General features: G+C 37.1%; 1 protein-coding gene across 9 annotated transcripts in view; it reads right to left on the reverse strand.

Annotated features, from left to right (window-relative positions):
* Pif1A (PFTAIRE-interacting factor 1A) overlaps positions 1–22,218 on the reverse strand; it is a 181,126-nt gene that overhangs the window by 133,630 nt on the left and 25,278 nt on the right. For 6 of the 9 annotated variants that reach the window (XR_012409137.1, XR_012409138.1, XR_012409141.1 and 3 more), the window contains one exon: positions 10,267–11,486. Coding sequence is in view for 4 of the 9 variants with exons in the window: in XM_073961498.1 (XP_073817599.1) it covers positions 10,267–10,994 (728 nt within the window). In the remaining 5 variants the exon portion in view is untranslated. Of the gene's footprint in view, positions 1–10,266; positions 11,487–16,199; positions 16,939–22,218 lie in introns of those variants that run through there. The other 3 variants (XR_012409139.1, XM_073961528.1, XM_073961508.1) reach the window with 2 other exon arrangements.

Here is a 22,218-nt window from a genome sequence, read left to right on the forward strand (position 1 = left end):
GTGTATGGAACACTTAAGCATGACACCGACGAAATGTAAAAAAATATTGACTTTTATATTTTGCTATCGGAGGATATCCTTCTCCGAAATGTTTGAGTTTTAGTTTATTCGACCTTTTTAAATTTAAGTTAATGAAAGTCTTCTTTGACGAAACTTTGATTTTAAAAAAAATCGAGAAAAATCTTGGGACTGTTCCGAAAATTCTTTAAAAAAAATCGATTCCTTATAAACCATAGTTTTCATATTTTTTTGAAGTGAGATTAGGGTAAATTTCAATAGGTATCTTTATCTCAAAAATGGTACAGCCTGAGAAAAAATCATAAACGTCAATCCTGTAGAGAATTTTCACAGCTACAACATTTTCTTTAGCTCCATTTCGATTGGACTTGCGGTTTCCAAGCAAAATCGTGAAGACTTAAAAAACACGTAAAAATGTGAATTTTGACCGCGATTTATTAAAAACTCCCTACAGCGATTTTTTCTTGTTTTTGGAGTTTTCTCATCTATGAACATTGCTGTTTCAGAATTCACAAAAACTTCCCCTGTGTAAGCGGTTTTCATTAAAAGTTAGTTAAGGCGCACCCTTCATGACATTGTTTTATAAGGGGGGCGATACAGTCAGTGCATTGTCCCAATTTGAACTTCAATATCTCAAAAATAGTAAAACCTACGAAAATACCGTAAAGGTCACTCTTGTAGAGAATTTTCATAGCTACAACATTTTCTTCAGTCTCATTTTGGTTGGACTTGCGGTTTCCAAGCAAAATCGTGAAAACGTAAACAACCCCTAAAAATGTCAACTTGAATCGCGATTTTTTTAAAAGCGCTCCCTGGGATGTGATGTTGGCTACATTTTAGATGTATTTAAGGTAAAATAAAAGGTACGAAGTGCCTGAAATCGAGAGGTATCATTGTATAGGGGCTTCGCCGGAAAAATTGACAAAATTTCAGAGAAATTATTAAAATTTCAGAATTTTCTGGCCGTTTTGGGCCTGTGAACTTGCCGATAAAAATATGGATTTAGATTTGTTGAAGCAAGTTCCACAACCATACGTAGTCTAAGAAAATGAAATTAAATGAATTTTGAAATAAACTGAATTTATCAATAATTTCCCGCAAAAAAAAATATGGCAACCCTTTATCCACTATAGCAGGAAGCTTTAACTCAAGTGGATAAAGGGTTTGTAGACTTAAAACTTTGATACCATTTTTATATTTTTTGTTGAGAGTATAATTTACTTTCCAACCAAACTCTCAACGGTAAGCAACAGCCATTTGTTAATAAAAAAAAAAAAGACAAATACTGCCGCAAATCCCTTTTTTGTGTTCTTATTTTTTCATGTTTCAACTTGCGAATTATCGCATTACAACTGGCGTTAATACTACCAAACATTCATACAGTCCATTTATTTCCTCTGCAGAAGTATTAAGTCAGTTGTACATGGTCCTTTCGATCCGTCTTTAAGAAGAAGTGAAGACAATTTGGATTACGTCCACCGCATTTTAATATAACAAGTCTAAAGCTTACAAAGATATGGATAAAAGGTACGTAAGAGCTTATTAAATTGTGAGCGGTTAGGAAAGATTTAATACAAGTAGTTCGAAGTTGCCATTTGTTCCTAACATCAAAACAATTTGGAAGCTAAGCGAAAATTTCGTTTTAAGTTTTACTTCTTTATGGGCTTTTTCGTGTTACATCATAACGTTACGTTCGTTCTGCATATCCAATTATTACACAGAAAAGTGATTGCCCGGTCAGAACATCTCTTAATTTCGGGACTACTGATCTCTTACACACAAACATAACCTATAAAAAATATAAAAAATTTATTATATCATACAAAACACAAAGATAAAAAGGATTAAGAGATTCTTTACTAGTTCCCCTGAGCGAAATTTGCTCTTCTTGATGATTTATTAAGTGAAATGTATTTTAACAGAAGGATCAAAAATCAACTACAAATTTCTTAATTACTATTGCATAAATGTGGATTTATAATTATATCAAATCAAAGTGAAATGTACACCAATTTGCTGAAAAGTTGCTGACTGCCATTGTCTGCCTAAAATATTCTCTTTGTTTTCTGCTTGATGAACAGAAAGAAGTGCTAGCAGTAACTCATTACTAGTCAGAGCCTATAATAGTATACCATCAAGTTATTGGAATTTTGGTAAAACTATTAAGTTATTCTCCGTTTTACCAAACCATGATTTCAACATAAGTAGGCTACTGCGAATTGTATTTCCTAGTTTAATCAAGTTGCTTGGCTCGTTTGCGATTTTACATTCATAAACTATCAATTGTTTCTCCCATAAGGACAAAATCTCGTCTTCTGCACAGACTTTATGTACTTTAGGATTTAGTTGACCGAGATTTGAAAAGAGATATTATTCCCCATATCTGAGCAAAAGATTGTTTGCAAAAATATTGTTGATCTATTCATATACAGAACGCTTGAAAACATCAAGGGTTTAAAAGTCAAAGTTGAACTACTGGTTGTACAACTTGAACTGGGAAAATTTCACAACAACTTTTAGAGCAATATTTTGTTTACTCACAAGTTTTCATAACGTTTAGCTTACCAAATTAAACTATATGTATACACATATAAATTTGCTAACACAAGTTGAAAATTTGCCGAGTAGCTGATTTTGATTTGCCGTTGTTCGATCTAAAGATATTTAAATTTCGAATATTCCGTTGGGAATATTCGCTCAATTGCAAAAATTCTTATTGAAAGTTTTAATTGATTTACAACAAAAAATGAGTTCCCAAAAGTTCATTTTTTTCTCTGACCAAGTAGTCACCTTTTGCGCTGCGTTTGAAAGCATGCCCGTCGAAGATCACACAATGTCTAGTTTGCAAGTCGAACTCGACGATTTGGAACGGCGTTGGCGACAACTGGTACATATATACGAAACACAAATGACTTCAGATGATTCAAGCTTATCAGATACAATTAGGGAGTCGATCTTCTCAAAATTTTCAGAGTCTTGCAAATCTTATAAAAGATGCAAAGCTTCAATCTTAGATTTAATTTCGATAGAAAAACTCAATTTCGAAAAGTCCAAGGTAAAGTCTAATTCCGAGTCTAAATGTTCTGTTGACACTGGCTTTTCGTTAAAGCTGCCACCATGTGACACTGAAATTTTCAGTGGAGGATATGATAAGTGGCCAAGCTTTCGAGACATGTTCACTGCCATTTACGCGGAACACGCAAAGTTATCCCCAGCTCAAAAATTGTTCCATTTAAGATCCAAAACGAGAGGTGAAGCAAATCAAATAGTAAAACGATTTGCTTTAACCGATGACAATTTTGAACTTGCATGGGATGCTTTACGTCAACGCTATGAAAACAAACGGATTCTCATAAACCACCAATTAAGAAAAATTTTCGAAATCGACAATGTTACATCTGAAAGAGGAAAAATGTTGAGGAATCTTCAATATACTGTTAATAATTCCTTGTCGATTCTTCGTACATACAATGTTGCAGTTATTGCGTGGGACCCAATTTTAGTGTATTGGGTTTCTTCAAAACTGCCAGAAGAAACCCTAACTGCATGGGAAAATTCTCTAACGGACCATAAAGAGATGCCCGCTTGGAATCAATTGGACGACTTCATAACTAAACGACTGAACATGCTGGAGTCCATTTCTGATATGAGAAAACCAACAACTTCGCAAAAATCGAACAATTTCCATACTAATACTGATCCTAGTCACAAACTTTGTAAAGTTTGCAAACAGAACCATCCGTTGAGATCATGCGCAAAATTTAAGTCTTGGACACTGTTTGAAAAACGAAAATTCGTATCCGCTAATAAAATTTGTGAAAATTGTCTTTCTTATGGGCACGTTACCCAAAAATGTAGAAGTGAGAATGTATGCCAGAAGTGTAAAAGTTCACATCATACATGTCTACATCCTGACCCGCAATCGAAATCCGCTTCATATCATATTGAAACGCAATATGATGAAAAGCCGACTACGTCTGCTACCGCTTATATGAACAGTATTCACCCCGCTTATCATATTGACGATCAACATGATACCCAACCGACTAAGTCAGCTATCACTTATGTTGACAAGTCGTATATCCAGTCCAATTTCACGGAGTCAAGAGAAAGAACAATTCTACCCACCGCTTTAGTAAATATTGAACAGAAAGGGATGACTTTTACACTTCGGGCTTTCATTGATCAAGGCTCCCAGGAGTCATTTATATCAAATCGCATAATTCAGCGTTTCGGAATACCCACAAAAAAATCTATAACAACGATTTCTGGCCTTGGTGGCACAGTTCTTGAGAATTCTTCTAGGACATGTCGCCTTACAATTACTTCAAGAAAGTCTGACTTCAAAATCGACACGTCAGTCATTGTTGTCTCAAACTTAAATCATTTCATGCCGTCTACGCCTACTGTAGTTTCTGATTGGACGGAGTTGAATGGTATGGATTTAGCTGACCCTGGATACTTTAAACCAGCCCCGATTGATATTTTACTGGGAAGCGACATTCTCCCATTTATAATAAAATCAGGTATTCATAAGAATATACAAGGAAATCTCCTGGCTCAGGATACAGAATTGGGTTGGATAATCAGTGGCAAACCTACCGCAAGATCAGTAAATTCTTTTGCTTCTTGGACAGCAGCGTCTGATCCTATTAGTGACCAACTTAGAAAATTCTGGGAGTTGGAGAACATACCCGACGAAAGAAAACTTTCAGAATCTGATGTATGGTGTGAACAATTCTATAAAGATACAGTGGAACGTAGATCTGATGGAAAATATGTTGTAAGATTACCCTTTAAAGATAAGTTGCCACCTAAGGTGTACTTAGGATCTTCAAGACGTGCTGCAATGGGGCAGTTTCTTCGGATGGAAATGACACTTAAGAAATCTCCAGAGTTGGCAATGGAATACAACAATGTGTTATCCGAATATATTACTCTTGGTCACATGGAGCCCACATCTAATGATGAAGTATCCGAAAACGGTATTTACAGTTCCTTTTATTTACCCCATCACGCAGTAATCAAGCCAGAAAGAACATCTACCAAAGTTCGCGTAGTGTTCAATGCGTCTAAGAAAACTGAAAGCGGGTATTCCCTAAACGATATTCTACATACAGGACCAACACTTCAAAACGAATTAATGAATGTTGTTCTTCGCTGGCGATTTTTTAAGTATGTGTTCAATGGGGATATACAAAAAATGTACAGACAAATTTTTGTTCACGAAGATGATCAAAAATTTCAAAGAATTCTATTTCGAAGAACTCCTCAAGCAAATATTCAAGACTTTTGCCTAAAGACCGTCACTTTTGGAGTAAATTGTGCTCCGTATTTGGCGATTCGCACTTTGTGGCAATTGAGCGAAGACGGGAAAGAATCTCATCCAACCGCATCTTCCATTTTACGAAATCAAATTTATGTGGATGATATTCTTTCTGGAGCTCATTCTTTAACAGAAGCCAAGTCATATGTACTTGAACTAATTGACCTTCTGAAATCTGCTGGATTTCCTTTAAAAAAGTTGACCGCCAACCATACCCAAATACTCCAACTTTTGCCGCGGGAAGATCTTCTTGATGAAGATTTTCTAAAATTAGAAGATGTCAGCGAAACAAAAACACTTGGTATTCAATGGAATGCTATGACAGATCATTTCTTGTACAAAGTAGCAAAAATTTCTTTACCTGAGTTGCCGATAACAAAAAGGAAAATTTTATCTGTAGTAGCGAGATTGTTCGATCCTGCTGGTTGGATATCACCAATCATTGTCGTAGCAAAAGTCTTGATGCAGCAATTGTGGATAGAAGGTACAAATTGGGATGAAGAGATAAGGTCAAGCTCATTGGATCACTGGAATTCATTCATTTCGAGTTTTCACGACATCGAAAACATCAAAATCCCTCGCTGGATAAAATATTCACCAGAGAGTCAAATACAAATTCATGGTTTCTGCGACGCCTCCGAAAAGGCCTATTGCGCATGCCTATATATACGTTCAACATCAGATGGTAATGTCGATTCTCACTTACTTGTCTCAAAAAGTAAAGTAGCACCATTGAAAACAGTCAGCTTGCCAAGATTGGAACTATGCGGAGCAGCACTTTTATCCAAACTTCTTAAATCAGTTTGCATAAACATTCAAGTTCCCATACCGAACATATATTTATGGAGCGATTCCACCATCACGTTAGCCTGGCTCCGAAAGCCACCGTTTCATTGGAAAACATTTGTAGCAAACAAAGTCTCAGAGATATTAGATAATGCCGGGAACGCTAATTGGAGACATGTTGCCTCTGGAGAAAATCCTGCGGATTTAGGGACAAGAGGATGTAATGCCATGGAACTACAAGAAAGTAAGATATGGTGGCATGGGCCAAAATGGTTGTTGGACTCGGAGGAACACTGGCCAAAACAACCCGATCTTCAAGAACCAACGATCGAAGTGAAAGTAGCGGCGTTAGAAACCGCTCTTCCAATTGAAAAATTCTTTGAAAATTATTCGAAATTTACTAAAGCAGTCCGAGTTTATGGCTACGTTTTACGTTTTATTCACAAAACCAGAAGACTTCCAGGTCATACTGCTAAAAGTGAAAACTTAACAGGGGAAGAACTTTTACTTGGAAAATTCGGACTTTTGAGATATGCTCAAATCTCGCATTTTCCACTTGAATACGAAGCTCTAATTTCAAACCAACCGATTCATTCAAAAAGTAGATTATTAACGTTGAATCCATTTGTTGACGAACACCGTATAATGCGATTGAATGGGCGTTTAGCAAACGCTGATATGAAATTCGCAGAACGTCATCCAATAATACTTCCTGAGAATTCTCGTCTCTGCAAACTTTTAGTGGCGCATACACATGAAACTCTATTACACGCAGAACACCAGAGCATGTTACATGCCATTCGACAGGAATATTATATAATCCGTCTAAAAAGCAAAATACGTCAGTGCATTCGTAGTTGTCGAACATGCACAATTTATAAGCATCGTGTTAGAAACCAAATTATGGCAGCATTACCTCCTGAGCGTTGCACATTCTCTCTACCATTCACTAACACCGGGCTGGATTTCGCAGGACCGTTCGAGTTAAAAACATCACGACTACGAAATGCCAAAACCCAAAAAGGTTACTCGGCTATTTTCGTTTGTTTGTCAACCAAAGCTGTTCATCTCGAAGTTTGTTCAGAACTATCATCTGAGGCTTTCCTAGCTACTTTTTCAAGGTTCGTCGGACGCAGAGGTTTTCCTAAAAAAGTATTTTCAGACAATGGAACAAATTTTGTTGGAGCAAATAGAGCCATTTCCACTGAATACAAGAAATTTTTAAAGTTCGCAGAAAAAGCTGCGGTTGAAAAATACAGTCTACACGGGTTTTCTTGGCATTTTATCCCACCACATGCACCTCATATGGGTGGTTTATGGGAAGCGGCGGTAAAAAGCATGAAAACTCACCTACGGAAAGTAGCGGGAAATACTAAGTTTACATATGAAGAGTTTTCAACCTTGCTTATCAGAATCGAAAGCGTTTTAAATTCAAGACCATTGTCTCCCATTAGTGAAGAGCCATCCGAATTAGTGCCTTTGACTCCAGGTCATCTCTTGAGGGGTGCTTCACTTATATCCACTCCTGAGGACTTTTCAGATAATTTGACTCTAATCAATAGATGGCAGCGACTGAAAACAATTCAACTTCATTTTGCCAAACGCTGGAAAAATGAATATATTTCAGAACTTCAAAGAAGATATAAGTGGAAATCTGTTCAACAAAATCTCAAAACAGACGATTTTGTTATTGTCAAAGACGACAACTTGCCTCCTACCGAATGGCGCCTTGGAAGAGTTATCAAGGTGTTTACAGGCAAAGACACTAAAGTGCGTGTTGCAGAAATACGTACCCAAAATGGCAACATAGTTCGTCCATTAGTAAAGCTTTGCATTCTTCCAAATTGTTAGACTTCCTATCACGCTCACATATTTAATAATCCCTTACATTTTAGCCACCTTTCGAACCCGCCAAAATGCCGAGTCTGCAAGGAGAACCACTTTATAAGGTCGTGTCCAAAGTTCAAAAAAATGGATGCCACAAAAAGGAGGACAGAAGCTCAACATAGAGGCTTCTGTTTTAACTGTCTATGTACCACGCATACACGGGAATGGTGTCCGAGTCGCTATACGTGTACGGTATGTAACAAAAAGCACCACACCATGCTTCACGTTGACAATGTTACCAGGAAACCACGATCATCTTATAAACCGGACCTATCCAGAGAGTCTACATCGCCCAGTCGCAGCTCAGAGGCTTCGGTCAAGCAAGAACGTAGCAGACCAGTTGATCGCCAAACAAAGGGAGAAGTTGCCAAACGCGCTCGATCAGCAGCATCAACTGCAACACAAAATTCAACCAAGCGACCACGCACCAGTGTCAGCGATCGACTTAGTGTTCGCTCAAAGGTACACGTTTTTTTGCCCACGGTTCTTGCTAGGGTCTTAACCACCAAGGGTCGGGATAAGGTTCGATTTATAGTGAACACAGGTGCGGCGCAAACGGTGGTCTTAGCTTCGTTGGTGGAACGGCTTCACTTACAGACGACAAGAAGAGGCAGTAAATACTTTTGTACTTTAAATCTGCAGTCCTTTTACGATCAGTCGGCCAAATTACAAATCATTGGAGAGGTACGAAGCCAATTAAATACCACCTTCCCAGAAAGCACCGACAACAAGAAACTTCAGGCGACATACGACCATCTCTCTGAATTAGCTGACCCTCACTTCTTTAAACCCATTAATATCGAAGCGATGATTGCTAACGACCAAATTCCACGCATTCTACGAGCAGGTCTCATACAAACGTCTTCAAGCATGCCAATCGCCCAAAGTTCCATCTTCGGTTGGATCATATCCGGAGGTTGCACTTACTAGGGTACACCAATACAAAGGGGGCGGCATGTTGAAGCAAGTTCCACAACCATACGTAGTCTAAGAAAATGAAATTAAATGAATTTTGAAATAAACTGAATTTATCAATAATTTCCCGCAAAAAAAAATATGGCAACCCTTTATCCACTATAGCAGGAAGCTTTAACTCAAGTGGATAAAGGGTTTGTAGACTTAAAACTTTGATACCATTTTTATATTTTTTGTTGAGAGTATAATTTACTTTCCAACCAAACTCTCAACGGTAAGCAACAGCCATTTGTTAATAAAAAAAAAAAAGACAAATACTGCCGCAAATCCCTTTTTTGTGTTCTTATTTTTTCATGTTTCAACTTGCGAATTATCGCATTACAACTGGCGTTAATACTACCAAACATTCATACAGTCCATTTATTTCCTCTGCAGAAGTATTAAGTCAGTTGTACAAGATTAAAGGAGAAGAGTGTAGCGTAGGAGGTACCAGAAGAAAACTCATGGACCAACATAGTCCATTTTGGAAGTCATTTAGTTGGTAACCGTATAAATTAGGGCTTTAGAACCATGTCGGAAAGCATGGACTTGCCACGAAAAACATAAAATCGCTGTAAAAAGGACGACAAGGAGTACCATGGCTTAAAATCTACAAAGGAACACACCTTAAATTACACTCAAACATAAATGCCAACATTTTGTGAGGAAGGTATCCTAAGGAGAGAAGATATGCCCCTGTTAGCATATGCGAAGTTTGGACCAATGCAGTGTCCAGTGTGAAACTTGTCATGCACGCCTATGCCTATGTTAGCATATGCGAAGTTTGGACCAATGCAGTGTCCAGTGTGAAACTTGTCATGCACGCCAGTCCTTATATATGGCGGCTTTTTACAGTGGACTTGTCTCCGAAAAAAAATTTACTTTCGTAATAGGGACCCGAGAATCTATTACAAAGAAATCAAATTGTCTCAAACGAATTTGTTTCCAACGTATACAGAGCCTAATACCCCGGTTACACTTAACCGGATTAACCCAGTGGGTTTGGATTTCAAATGTCAATTCCATAGCGCAAACGTCAAATAAATCCTCTCGAATAAATCCGTACGATAATAGTACGTTTATATAACCGAATTTAACAAACCCACTGGGTTTCAAATGTCAATTCCTCGTCAAATAAATCCTCATTAAGAAAGTTAAACCTACAAAAGGCTATAATATAAACATGGCCTTAAATCGTTATTCCGATGTGACAAATATCGTCCCTATACCTTAGATAAGCGCACTAACAATACTTTACTAACTTATCAATAGGTTTTTACTTTACGAAAACTTACCTCAGCACTCGTACAGCTCCCCTTTCGGTAGTGAGATTTGATTTAAGTTCATTGATTTCCAAACGCAATTGCTCGGCCAGAGCATTTAACTTTTGTATTGTTTGAACATTCTCCTGAAGCTTACGCTTGAGTCTGGGTGGAGGTGGGGCAGCAGCAACACCAGGTGCTTTGGCATTTGGTGTACTTTCATTGGAACTGGAGACTTTTGGAGGCAATGGAGGTTTGCCTGGTAATTTGTCAGGCTTTTCCACTTTATTTACTGAACGCTGTTGTTGTTGTTGTGGTTGCTGTCTGTGATGATTTTCTAAATTTGAATTCTGATTTTCCTTAAGATTAAGTTTACCGCGACAATTCAATTGTATACCCTCGATACGGGTACGCTTTTCCTGATTCACAGAATCTGTTACTGAAGTCAAGGAGGCGGAAAGAGTCTTCTTACGTTTCAATTTATTTTTTGGTGAATACACCTCCTGCCATTCCTCTTCGGATGATGATATTTGCGGACCCCTCAACCGACCAGCGGCCGTGGAGTTCTGATCTTGCGCTTTCATTTGATTGGTTAGATCGTAAAATTTTTGTTGTCTGTTTTTGACCATTCGGTAGCTATCGCTAATATTTTCAGCTAGCTTGGTCATTAGTTCGGCTTCCCTGCTATTGGGCCGGGCAGTGGAAACCTGTTGTGTGTTCGACGATATACTAGAGGTCGTTTTCAATTTGTTATCTGCCATTTTGTGTTGCGTTCAATATTTGCGTAATAATTCATACAAATTCCCCCGGGAATTGTATAAAGTTCGTTATAAAGCGTTGAACGGTATTGTCCGACCTTTTGTGATTTTGTCTATTTCAACAAAGTTCTCTCTTTCTGGATTTTATGTTTCCGTATAAGCTTTCCTAAAGCTTTTCTTGTTTTCTTTTGTTTCCGTGTGTGTGTTTTCTTTAGTGTATCTTCTTTAATGTAAAAAAGATGTTTGAAAGCACCGTTGTTTTGCAAAAATAATCCCCTTTTGTGTGGCGAGTGAGTCAATAAGTCAGTAGTTAATAATTTACAACAAAAACAAATGTTGTTTTGTTTAGTGACAATGTGACAATATGCGCGTGTGTATTTGTGTGTGAATGTAGATGTGCAGATGTGCAGTAGTTTTCTAATATTCTTCTTATATTGTACGTTTCTTATTTCTTCTTCCGTATGGCACTTCGTGGGATTCCGTTCTGGGGTTTATCTGCAAGAAAAGGCAAAAATAAATGTTAATTTAATAATTGTTTCTTTGTTTGTATTGTTGTTGTTTGCTTTATGAAATAATACTGAAATAATTTGGTATGAACTGTACAAGCCTAAAAGTATGCAACACAAAAACTAGGAAATGTATATCAATAATGTATGAGACTGCTTGGTTTGCACTGTTTATTGAAGACGTTCACATTCAAAATGTAATTTTATCATTCCCATTGCAACGTCTCCAGGGAAATTCCAATTGTTTAGGCTTGACGAATGTGGTCTGTAGAAAAATAATCTTACTCTACAAGGGTTAGCGTTTAGAATGTCTTTTTCAGACAATCCGGTTTCCGAATTTAGCCATATCAGTCCGTCCGTCTGGCTGGCTGACTGGGGCGCACGATCGAGTAATCGATTTGGGCCAAATTGTATACAGCATAATATTTTTCTAAACTTCTAATAACTTCAAAGATACACTATATCCACCTATATTTTGGTACAGCTCGAACATAAAGTTACCCTCTAAAGGTACCTACCGATTTTACACATTTCGAAGGCCACATTTCCAACCGAATAAAAAGTTATTTAATATTTCGAAATCTCTATGAATAGAACATTTACTTGTCAAAAATTGTTGACTAAGGCCCATATTTTAGTATAGCCCCCCGATTACACACATTTTGAAAGTTTAAGTCCGATTTTCCAACGGATTCGGCTGTGATTCGGACATGTACATATGTATATATAAAATCTGATAACCAAAATTGTATGACTAAGGTCCACGTTTAAAGTAACTAACGATATCTGATACTTTCGACCGGAATAAATTCAGTTCAGTTCTCCTCAGCTCAGTTCTCTACTTACAGGAAACAAATGGTCGAATTAGGTCCATGTATAGCCCCCATATAAAAGTATTGTTACGAATGTAACTGATAGGTTTAAGTTAATTTAGTTTAATTTCCGTTAATTTAAAAATTTGAATTGTAACGTAACGTGTTATTACGCAGTTATTTTATTTAAGCAACAACAACTACCATGTAGAACTCTCTTCATCATTCTAGTCGTTACATTACCTTTTGTTAATGTTCTTTTGTTTGTTTTGCCAAAATCATGTAATTATCGTTTAGTTTGTTACTTCTTTTCTTGCATTTATTTGTTATTGTAATTACGTCATTGATCATCCCCCATGTATGTGAGTCTGGTTGTTCGCTTAGTGCGAATGTGCGTCTGTGTGTTCGCTGTACATATTCGAGGAGTTGCCAGACATTTTCTAGAGGACTCTCGAACATGGAGACTTTGGGATATAAATACAGGGGAACTGGCAATGACGAGTTGAGTTGTGTTTTAAGCGTTGAACTGAACAGATCGGTTAAATAAGAGGTGCGTGCTAACTAGAGACTTGCTGTGTGCTTTGTAATTAAAGTCGGTTCTGAATAAGTGTAATAAAGTAAATAAAGCATTGTAGAAACGTAATCTAAAACGAACCCTGTTTTATTTGGTACAAATCGTATCGGGGAATAAAACAACGTCTACACGGAGATTAGTTAAATCTAATTCCGTAACAGTATTTTACGTTTTCCAACCGAATACGCTGTAATCTGGTATTTCGTGTAATCTGTAAACATTAACTCTACTTGCCAACGTTTTTCGACGTTGTTTCCATGTTCTGGTGCAACCAAATATAAAGAAATTTCTCTGGGGACAGCAAATGTCCTTAACAACCGATTTAAATTCTACGACTTATATGCCATAGATCTGTTCCGTTTGCCAGATCTGCATCCATGGATGTAGGTAATGTGTGCTCTTCAGAGGCTGACCTGGCCTTAGCCGCCTCCAGGACTACTATGAGTACTTTACACGCAGTGACAGTGGCAGATCCGAAGAGTGCGCGTGTTATTTTAAAAGCACCCCGAAGGTAAAAGGAGGAATATGAGTGTGTGTAGTAGGGTGAAGAGCCCTCTCAGTCGACAAGGTACTGGAATAAGGAATCTCATTGGTAATACCTAAGCAACTGTATAAACCCGGAGTTGAGTATTTGACAAGTTGGCAAGGTGTTCCCGCTACGGAAACCAGTCAATCATGGCAAAATGTTCGAGGACATAAAGAAGACTTCCCTCCAGACGTGTTTGAAACATTAGATAGACGAAAATATGTGTGAACGCCTGTCGTTTGTGGAATTTCGGAAACAATTAGTCGAAAACGTAGAGTGGAAAGTCCCCAAGGCAGTGATATACCGTCTACCTTTCAGAAATTCTACACCACCCAAACGCCATAGATATTTTAATGTATGCGAATGATGGTACGATCTTGACGAAGGAGCAATATGAAAATATCTGCCGCTCCGCCTGAACATATTGATTAATAGTGTTCTGATTCTGACAACTAACTACCCAAGATATTGGGTGTAGCATTCGATAGCATGTTCAAGTCAACCGCGAAAGCCAAAGCATTTTGCGACAAGATCAGAAGTAGAAACAAGGTCCTCAAGTCGTTGGCCCGCAGTACTTAGAGTGCTGAGAAAGAAACCTTGCTGACTTTTTTGGAAGCAACATGTCGGTCAGTGGGAGTTATCGTCGTGAATATCTCTGCCAAAATCAAGTGGACAGGCTTCTCCCACCCAAACACGTCAGAAGAGATCTTCATGATGAAGAAAGAGAGAGGAATCCTAAGGTATAAACGATAACATTCACATCAGCTAGCCTATCAGAAAACACGATAGCACAATACCCAACACATGTCCTGCACGCGGTATGCTGAATTTGTTTAACTGATCAGCTAAACCCACTCATTTGTCTCCTGAGTGTTTATGGACGCAACCTATTCAGGTTGCCGAATTCATGAATTTGGACACAGGGTCAACTGTATTCCGCTAATTATTTCAAGCCCGTTCACTTGGCTGTGGTTTCCCTAGATAGTATATAGGGACAGTAGGAATCTCGTTAAACCACATAACTGAAAATATACGAGCATAATTGCGGCGCACAATGGTTCGATTTTCCTGACCAAAAATCAAATTTTTTTTTGTTAAAGTTATTTAATTTATATATGGGATTTGATAGTGAACATATTGAAACTAAGGAAACCAAAAAATTAGGTCAAAATATTGGAAGTTGTGGGCGTCATGTGCACCTAAAGACGTACATTTTCCCCATTTTTGGGAAATACGTAATTTTTGCAAATTTCTTGAGAAAGACGTAGCTATTTCTCGGAAACTATAACACATATTGTGTTCATTGTTTTTTGTAAGGTAGGTAGGATTGTGACCTTTAAAAATCGTTTTAGTTAATTACCGTAGCGTTTACACAACATGAACTATTTTATTTTTCCTCAGGTACTTAATTTTATGAAGTTCCAAATTTAGTGGTCTAGAACGTTTGTGGAACAGCATGGAACAAAGTTCTGTTTTCACAGAAAGATGCCCGAGAGTCTCCTCTTTCAGCCCATATATACTTTTGTACCCGTCCCATTCCGTCCGTTTAACACTTTCTTCAATTTATTGAAATTATATGGGTAAAAATGTGTGTTTTTCAATACTGTTTCCATACAGCTTTTTGACACAAATTAACATTTTTGTGAGTATATGGGTTTTTATACGAGTTATATAAGTTTTATGAAAACCCAAGAAGTATTTTTTTTTTTTAATTTTTGAACAAATTTAAATTTTTTAGTAAATTTTTTTTTCAAATTTTTGAACAAATTTTTTTCGAAAATTTTTTTTCGATTTTTTTTAGTTTTTTGGTAATTTTATAGTTTATTTGTTGGTGTTTGACCATCTTTAATACATAGGAAGATATAAAAACCACAAAAACACTCATAATTTGTTGAAAAATAGTTAAAAAACTCAAAAGTTTAACTTTGACTTTAAATTTCTCTGCAACTACCAGTTCGAATTTGACCGCTTATAATTCGCCTGAAAGTGTTATCTGTCTAACAAAAAAAGAATTATGAAAATATCTCTCTATCCGTTCAAAAGTTACAGAATTTTGACCAGGAAAAAAAACGATTCTGAACCACTGTGCGGCGCTACAGCAACAACCTATCCGATTTCATGTGTTATGGAGGGTTTTTGTCACATTTTCCAACCGAATCGACAATTCGGTTTTTTGTTTGGATACAAATGCAAATAAAAATATTTATTTTTATATTTTGTGGTCGAAGGATATCCTCCTCTGTAAACTTTGATTTAAAAAAAATTTAGAGAAATCTTGGGACTGTCCCCAAAAATCTTAACAAATCGTTGTCATACTTTTATTGAAGTGGGATTAGGGTATATTTCAGAAGGCAGTCCCTTCTTTCCACTTCTTTTGTTCTAAATTTCGTGACCATCACTTTTCATATATAGGGTTTATGGGGTTTTTATTAATATTTGTTTATATTATTATCATAAACATAGATGTCCATCTCAAAGGGTACATTGGGGATATATTCCTTGAAATGGGTAAGGCTACAAATATATAATTATATTTCAGAAATGATAATTCAGATCCTCTCTACTCGGCCATAAAGTTGGGTAGGAAATGGATTGACTACACACACAATATATTCTACATCATTAAAATTAATATACTTTTTTTATAACCCTGCACATTTATCTTTTTTTTCCGTGTAAGCAAATAACATTTTTCCGATTTAATCTTCTTTCGAAATGGCATAACATGAACGAACTATGCTCTTAGTGGCCAATTGTATACAACAACAACAACGTCGTAAAAAATCTTACCCTTCACATTTGGTAGGCAGTACAATGACCTTTATGTTGTCCATACATCGATACTTATTGTGGTTTCTGTTGTGACTTGTTTTGCCACATTCAATATATTATTGGCCAATACAAAGGGCGCCCCTGGGTCGAGCGAGTGTGTAAACAAATTTAAGATTCATTGATTGGTTATTTTTCATTTTCCAGAAAACATTCTGGCTGTTACACAAATAAACAATAACAATTAGCAAGCATTTTGCTTAAATGTATCGATTTAATCGATTTATTAACTTGGTTCATTCAAGCATTTCATTTTTTTAAACAATCCCAATTTTGTGGGAAATTAGACTATTCCTCCTCCAAAGGCGTTTCGTTGATTTTTTTTCTTGGCAATGACGTCAATTTATGTCATATCGCTCGCATAAATCGCACTTGGAAATTTGCCTTTCATTACAGGTTTATGGCCACGAAACACGCACACTTAGTCTGAGAGAATTTGGCGAGTATAATTAGAAGGATAGAAGACTTATTAAAAGGGAGTAAAATTATATTTCTCTTTCTTTTTTCTTTTTTGTTTTTAAAAAACCGGCCGCTTAGCCTGTAAATGCTTAAAACGCGCAAATTATACTGAAATGAAAAACAAAACCAGTTTGCCTGCACCACCGCAAATTCCGAAGTGAAAACAAAGAAAGAAGTGGAGGTGCGTCTGCGAAACGAAATAAAACGACACAACAAAACAGGATCGGAGAATTCATTGTGCGAAGCTCTGTTGTGTTTTGCAGCCAGCAATGACAATGTCATTTTCCAGTCACACCAACAAATACCTTGTTGCAACAAGAGCTTTTAAAGTTCTTATTGTTTTCATTTTAATGACTCTGTTTTGATGGCCAATAGACGTATGCGTGATACTGCAACGTATTCATCATACGCCTTAACACACTATTGATTGACAGAGGTAATTAGTATAACCAACCATTTTAATGATAAATCACCCACAGTCGGTGGGATGATGAAATTTTATTATTAGCCAAAAAAAGAAATAAACATATCATAAAATATATAGTCAAGTCAGATGGGTACAGTAGACCACGTTAGTATGCAATGATGGCCGATGATGGCCGCCTAACTAGACTGAATTATCATTTTCAATCACAAGGTCAGCCAGAAATGAAATCATTTCACAATTCATTTACATGGTGCCTGCCTGCCATTGCAGACATGATCCGAAATTCAACAATTTCATATACATTCAACTTTTTTTGTTTATTTTCAGTAAAGGGGTGTTGAATAAGTTATACATTTTCCATACAAACAAAATATTTTACAAAACTATTTTTATAAAATGACAACGATGGGCACTGGGAAAGTGAATAAAGTCTTCTTAAGAAACTTATTCATTTTTCCGACTATACCGAAAATTTGTATACCTACGCCACAATGAGGAAAGGGTATTATAAGCTTGTTTTTCCGAAAATTCATGTAACACCGCGAAATATTCGCCGTAAACCCCCCATCTGGTATGCCAAAACTCATATTTCGACGAGATAAAGCAATTTTGATATGTGTGTCCGTCCGTTCATTAAAAATTGTAATCAAACTTCAGGCCGCAGTTAAGCACCAATCGTCACGAAATTTTGTACGGAGGTCGGGTTCAGACCAAAATAGAACCCTATTGTTATTGGTGATGATCGCAAAATATTTAATGGGTGAAATAGCCCAAAAACAAAATATTGAACCTGTTTTGCAGCGGCTCTGTAGGTCGCAATGATCGTTGCGAAATTTTAAGTAAGGCTTGTATTTATGACAAGGAAGAAGATTGCAATTAACCACGATGATGAGATAATATTTAGCGGGTGTGCTCCGCCTAAGTAAGTTATATATAGAAGTGGAACTCTTGACCTTTCCATTGATGCCAAGTATGTTGGTGTACGTGGTCAGAATTACAGCCTAGTATACACAGTACACTGGAAAACTCAAAGGAAAAAAATCGATGTCGGTTTTTTTTAGGCGGCATACCCCTAAAGTTTTTAAATTTAAGGTTGCCAAAGTTTCAGCACAATCGGAATATGTTAACACGTGCCACAGGGGTCTCAAAGTTTCCAAAGTAATTTGTATGGGGCCAAAGGAGAATTTTCACGAAATTGCTCTAAAGGCTACAGTTATTGTCCAATCGATGAGAAATTTTTACCAGTTCATTTATGTTGCTAAACAAGTAATCCTACAAAAAATGTTGGAAATAGAAACGTTGAGGCCCCAGTGTCACGTGTTAACATATTCCGATTGTGTTCAAACTTTGGCAATCTTAATATGTAACAAAACTAAACCCTTTAGGGGGGGTGCCGCATAAAAAAAGTCTGACATCGATTTTCGATCGATCAGCATTTATGCTAACGAGGGTACATACACTTTCATACGGGCAAAATGTGGCTCATCGAAATAATGGTTTTAGACCCCAAGTATGTTTGGACGAAATGTGTTTCAGACAATTTGGAGTCGATTTAGCAATGTCTGTCTGTCTGGCTGGCTGGAGTGCAAGATAACTCTCGAACGGATGAACCGATTCGGTTCAAATTTTGGCTTTCGTAATATTTTGCCCAAACTTAGTTTAAGTTCGAAGATGGGCTATATCGGTCCACTCCTTCCGGAAAAGTTCGAAAATGTTCGGAAAATTTGTGCGCACGATAACTTTTGAAGGGAGTAACCAATTTGGTCAATACTTTGCCTATCGTGAAATGTGTACCAGACTTAGATAAGGTTTCAATATGGACTCCTTCGGGTACCTCCCACACAAAATTTCGGAAAAGTTCCGTTTAGGGCCATCTGTCGAATCGCTTTGATTTTTGCTTTAGCAACTTGTATTCACTGCCCCCCATACGACAGTATAAGTTTCATTAGGGGCAAGTCCATACTTGCTGAGAAAATAGCATGAAAGTTGCAAAAACCCCTATGACACCGTGTGAGGTGGTTGTAGCGCAAGATAACTCTAGAACGGATCTGCCGATTCGGTCTAACAGTTGGCCTAAGTAATATTTTGTCCAAACATAGTTTAAGTTCGAAGATAAGCCATATCGGCCCAGGTACCTCCCCCACAAAAGTTCAAAAATGTTCGGAAAATTTTTCGTACGGTAACTCTTGAATTGGTCCATACTTTACACATCCTAATACATATACCTGATATAGATCAGGTTCAAATATGGACTATATTTGTCTACTCCATCCGGTACCTCCCACACAAAATTTCGGATAAGTTCACTTTAAGACCTGATATCGAATCACTTTGATTTTGTTAAAGCAACTTGCATTCGATGGTAAACGTTTTTTAGGGGCAAGTCCATACTTCTTGAGCAAACAGCCCGAAGAGTGTAAAAACCCCCTATGGCACCACATGTTATGGCTGGAGATCCACTTCCATAACGGTCAATGTCGATCCATTCCTTTTAGTATCTCCTCCGCAAAACTTTTGATCTTTAATCGTAATCAACATTTTTGTCGGTTCAAACGCCCAACATTTTGAAACCCCCCTAAATACATACGTTTTTTGGGAAAAAATGTTTCAATATACACAGGCTGAGGGTATATCTCTGTCGGCAAAGCCGATTGATACTTCTTTACTTGTTTAAAACCACTCTAATACACAGGGATCCCAGGTTTTAATTGTGTTTAGTGCAACAAGTCAAAATCAAAATTTTTCATACAATTTTTGAACATTCTTGCTTCCAAAAAGTCATATTTGGTCTACTGGGCGCCTAAATGAATTTCTGTATACGTTGGTGGTCCGCCCCGTCCCACACTTTTACTTGTTTTTTTGTTTCACTTTTGTCCTCATAGCATATCTCATTTTGTCAATTTTGGAAGTACTTAGTTTCTTTATAGTGGTAAACTAAGTTCTTCCATCGATAACACCCAAGGTACTGCACCTCCTCATGATTTTTACCTATCAGATGTATCCTCAAGGATAGTATCCCACACCAATATCGTACAAACATCCGCATACATTACTATGCCGTCTGATTGGTGTGGAACTTACAAAAGTTAGAGGTTAAAATTTTCCGGAAATATCACCCCGCTTTTGGAAATTCCCCGTTTCTTTCTACCGATATTCGACTTCTTACATCTGAATTCCATAAACGATCGGCGTCCATGGCTGAGTATGCAACGTTTGAAACATGGCTGCAGGGAAATTTTCTCTATGTCCCCGAACAGCTTGACGGTTTTGAAGGGATTCGAAGTTACAATTATGGTTTTGTCAAACCTGTGAAATTCCTGCCAGAATGTAGTGGCTTCTCCCAGACACGTCCGAAGAGAACTTCATAATCTAAAGATAGAGGTCGAAAGGTACAAACGAAAACTCCTAGATCAACGAGTCTAGCATTCAGAATTGTACAGCATTCACACTGATGCAGTTAAGCAGGCAGTTAAAGGATACTGTGTGAATGACGTACTTGGAGACCACAGAGTATCAGAAGAACACCGGCTGTCAAGGCAAACAAGAGTTGTTTTTGCTGCTTAAATTCTTAATTACAAAAGCACCTACTAATCTTTCATTTTAACTTGGACATGTCTCATGAAACAACACACTCTAATAATTCATCGCATTTTTATACCTTCAGCCTTTGGCCTAACGAAATAATTGTTTTAGACCCCAAGTATATTTAGCCAAGTCAGTCCGAATGTCTATCTATCTGACAGGCTGGAGCGAATGATAACTCTTGAACTGTTCAACCGAATGGGTCCAAAATTTGACCTTCTTAATATTTTGTCTAAACTTAATTTAAGTTCAAAGATGGCCTTGTCGGTTCACTCTTTCAGGTACCTCACCTACAAAAGTTCAAAACATTTCGCTAAAATTATACTCTCCAAGGTAGCAACTGATTTGATTCATTGTAAAATCTATACCTGACATACATAGACTAGGTTCGAATATGGACTATATCGGTCCACTCCTTCCAGTACACAAAAGTTCGGAAAAGTTCGCTTTGATTTTTTCGACAGCTTGTATTCGCTGCCTCCATTACGAGCACAAGTATTTTCAGGGGCAAGTCCATACTTCCTGTAAAAACACGGTGAGCACCACTGAAAATGAGTGAGAAGCACGATGACTGTCATCGGAAGACATACGAAATGAGTATCCGATTTGACCGACATTTTGCACATAGCAAAAATTCTTCTAAATTTACGTCTACCTCACAGAGGGTCTATGTCGAACAACCTCCCTCTCAAAAGTTAAACAGACATGTACAGAGGCAGAGTTATGGCATTACTCCATATAATTCCAAATCACACAGCTCCTTTTTATATTTCCTATAGTAAAACGAAATTAACCAAATAAACCCAAACCCTGTTTTTATCGCCATATTGGCAAAGTTAATCAATTTTGTAATAACCCTTTATATATGTATTTTATATTTTAAAATGTTTGTACAAACATATATAATTCGACGAAAAAACACAAACATACATATACGAATATGAATGTACAAACAACGCAAAAATAAAAGAAAATAAGCAGAAACAATAATCTTTCAAATCAACTTTTTTTCTTCGCGAAAAGAAAAAACATTTGTTTTCTTTTTCTTAAAATTAATAAATGGAGAAAAGCTCTTGACCTCCAGCCCACCGACTGATCACTTGCTGTGGATATATTCCAACACACACTCAAAATATTACGTTGTACAAAATTTATTTCCAAAAAGAAAAGCAAATATTTTCGCAAGTACATTTGTGCCGCACACGTTGTAGCGTCTGTGTTGCTGCTCCGCATGTACTTGAGCTTTTACTTTAATTAAATTTAATTACTCGCTAGAAAAAGGAAACACCCTTTTTTGCAAAACACTTTCCTGTTGTTAGTTTTTGTTTAAAAATAGTGATGATGTTGGTGGACACCAACCACACATTTGTGATGACCTCAGTTTCATTTTTTTTATCAACCTAAAAAAAGAAGACAAACGGGTCCTCTAATGTTTAAAATATGCGTGTCCACACGATTAAGGCAAAGAGGACAATATAAAAGAAAACAGGTGTGTCCCAGATAAGTTATGAT

Source organism: Musca autumnalis, unplaced genomic scaffold (genome assembly GCF_047663935.1).
Source record: "Musca autumnalis isolate F117 unplaced genomic scaffold, ASM4766393v1 scaffold_1, whole genome shotgun sequence".
Lineage (NCBI taxonomy): Eukaryota > Metazoa > Arthropoda > Insecta > Diptera > Muscidae > Musca > Musca autumnalis.